Below are 1,846 nucleotides of genomic sequence, written 5' to 3'. Positions count from 1 at the left end.
ACAAAGGCCAATATCACTTGGGTATGTGTGCTTTATGGCACTTAAAAATTGAGCAAACATTAAGATGTCTTCCAGTGTTGCACTGCTGCTGTTTTCTAAAATAAAAAATAATACATGACACTAATTTTGCTTTATAATTTATACACAAAACTTTACCATTGGAATAAAACGAACCTTCACAATCCAGAAGGTAGTCTGCCCAGAAACTGATTGTTTTTTCCTCCTGGTTCCTCTTGTTGCTTCCAGCTTCACTGAGGTCTGGTTTGAAGAGATGTTCAATGTCCATAGCAGATAGCTGTTTGTCCAAATGGCAGAGAAGAGGGGCCATAACTGCAGGGTGCTGCTGCAGTGCTGTTAAAAACTGCAAGCAATTAAGTCCCTCTTTGAATCTGCAATACAAAAATAGGTCCCATTAAAAGGTTAAATGAATAATTATGTGCCATAGTAATGAGTAAACATTCACATTTTTCTGACTGAGAAGAAAATAATTCACATATTGTTATTAAAGTTTTGCACTATATCTTATTCCAAAAATTCAAATTTCAATCAAAATAGAACTCATTTACTTTCCATTGTTATGAACACACACATAAAATTGAATAGAATGACTACAGATATAGAAAATGACACTTAAATAGTTGGGATGGATGTTCTCATACAAATGAATAGAAAAGTAAAATAAAAAAAACTACCTTTCAATTGCACTGTGGTTTCTTTCAATTATGTACCACTTGAGGTACTCCCTCACAACTGAGTGCTTTTCCTGTACTGATGTCACATTTCTAAAGCATCCTGCCGTTTGCAGCATTGTGCTGTTCTTTAGCATTTGGTCTTGCAGGTTCTCCAATGACGATGCATTCAGTATCTGAAAAATAACAACTAAATCATTTCAAATAAAAAAGCTATTCACAAATAGTAACCTTAAACTACCTCAGAACTCCCTTTACCAACATCAGTGATCCATGTACCTCTTTTAGCACTGTCCCTATAACTTCATCTTTGATGTCTTCTACAGATGAGTTGAAGCTGGACTGCCCTGATATGTAGCTGACCAGATCCTTTGAGAGGAAATTTGGACCAGGTCCACCATGCACGATGGACACAGATATCATCTTCCCTGCCAAACTGTATTCGTTCTCTCTTACAGCTGCTCGTAGAAATTCAGAATAATTGTTAATTAATCTACAATAAATACATATAAATTACATTATTGTTTGATAAAGTTCTTTAAAAAAAAGTTTTGTTTTTTTTTAAACATATATTATCTGAACAACACCTGCTGAATTGTAGACAAGGTAGCGGCTGTCTGTAGGTCCATCAAATATGGGTCGCAGGCTTAGCCTTTTCATGAGTAGAGAGAGAAACTCTCTTTTGGGGCCACCGGTATCGATACCTTCTTCCAACCTCCCTCCATCATCGGAGAACTTAACGAAAAGGTCCTTTTCAGAAAATGTTCCTCGTTTGAACCCTCTGACAGCTCCGTCCCAAATGTCTGAGCGACAGATGTTAAATCTGCTGATGGCATGGTGATCAATCTGGGAGGCTAGGTTTGCAATTATTTCTGCTGCTGATGGTTGTTCCATTCTAAAAGAAAAAATACAATTTACCTAAAGCTGCAGACAAGGATACACATAAAAAAACAAAAATGTTCTTACTCTGTATCTTTTGTAATGTTAAAACTTTCTGCATCACTGCCTGACTCCACCTCATCCTCTATTACAACTGGTGCATAGAGTTGTGTGTATGTGCTAAAAAAAACAAAAACATAAATTACCATATTCTTACAAAGAAGTGTTAAAATCAAAGAACCGGAAATGGTATGAGCAAAGCAAAATACCCGTAGCAT

At 36.2% G+C, this 1,846-nt stretch overlaps 1 protein-coding gene and 1 long non-coding RNA gene across 2 annotated transcripts in view; one reads left to right on the top strand and one right to left on the bottom strand.

Moving 5' to 3' along the window:
• LOC118598230 overlaps positions 1 to 1,207 on the top strand; it is a 4,197-nt gene extending 2,990 nt beyond the window's left edge. The window contains exon 3 of the long non-coding RNA XR_004947348.1: positions 1,016 to 1,207. This is a non-coding gene — a long non-coding RNA (uncharacterized LOC118598230). The remainder of the gene's footprint in view (positions 1 to 1,015) is intronic.
• LOC112138869 (G2/M phase-specific E3 ubiquitin-protein ligase) overlaps positions 1 to 1,610 on the bottom strand; it is a gene marked incomplete in the record, with an annotated part of 3,504 nt that extends 1,894 nt beyond the window's left edge. The window contains 4 exon segments of the mRNA XM_024261536.2: positions 175 to 389; positions 693 to 865; positions 969 to 1,147; positions 1,277 to 1,610. Of these exon segments, the coding sequence (XP_024117304.2) occupies positions 175 to 389; positions 693 to 865; positions 969 to 1,147; positions 1,277 to 1,583 (874 nt within the window).
• Positions 1,611 to 1,846: the final 236 nt, after the last annotated feature.

Source organism: Oryzias melastigma, unplaced genomic scaffold (assembly GCF_002922805.2).
Source record: "Oryzias melastigma strain HK-1 unplaced genomic scaffold, ASM292280v2 sc00221, whole genome shotgun sequence".
NCBI lineage: Eukaryota > Metazoa > Chordata > Actinopteri > Beloniformes > Adrianichthyidae > Oryzias > Oryzias melastigma.
This window is presented reverse-complemented; position numbering and strand designations above follow the sequence as displayed.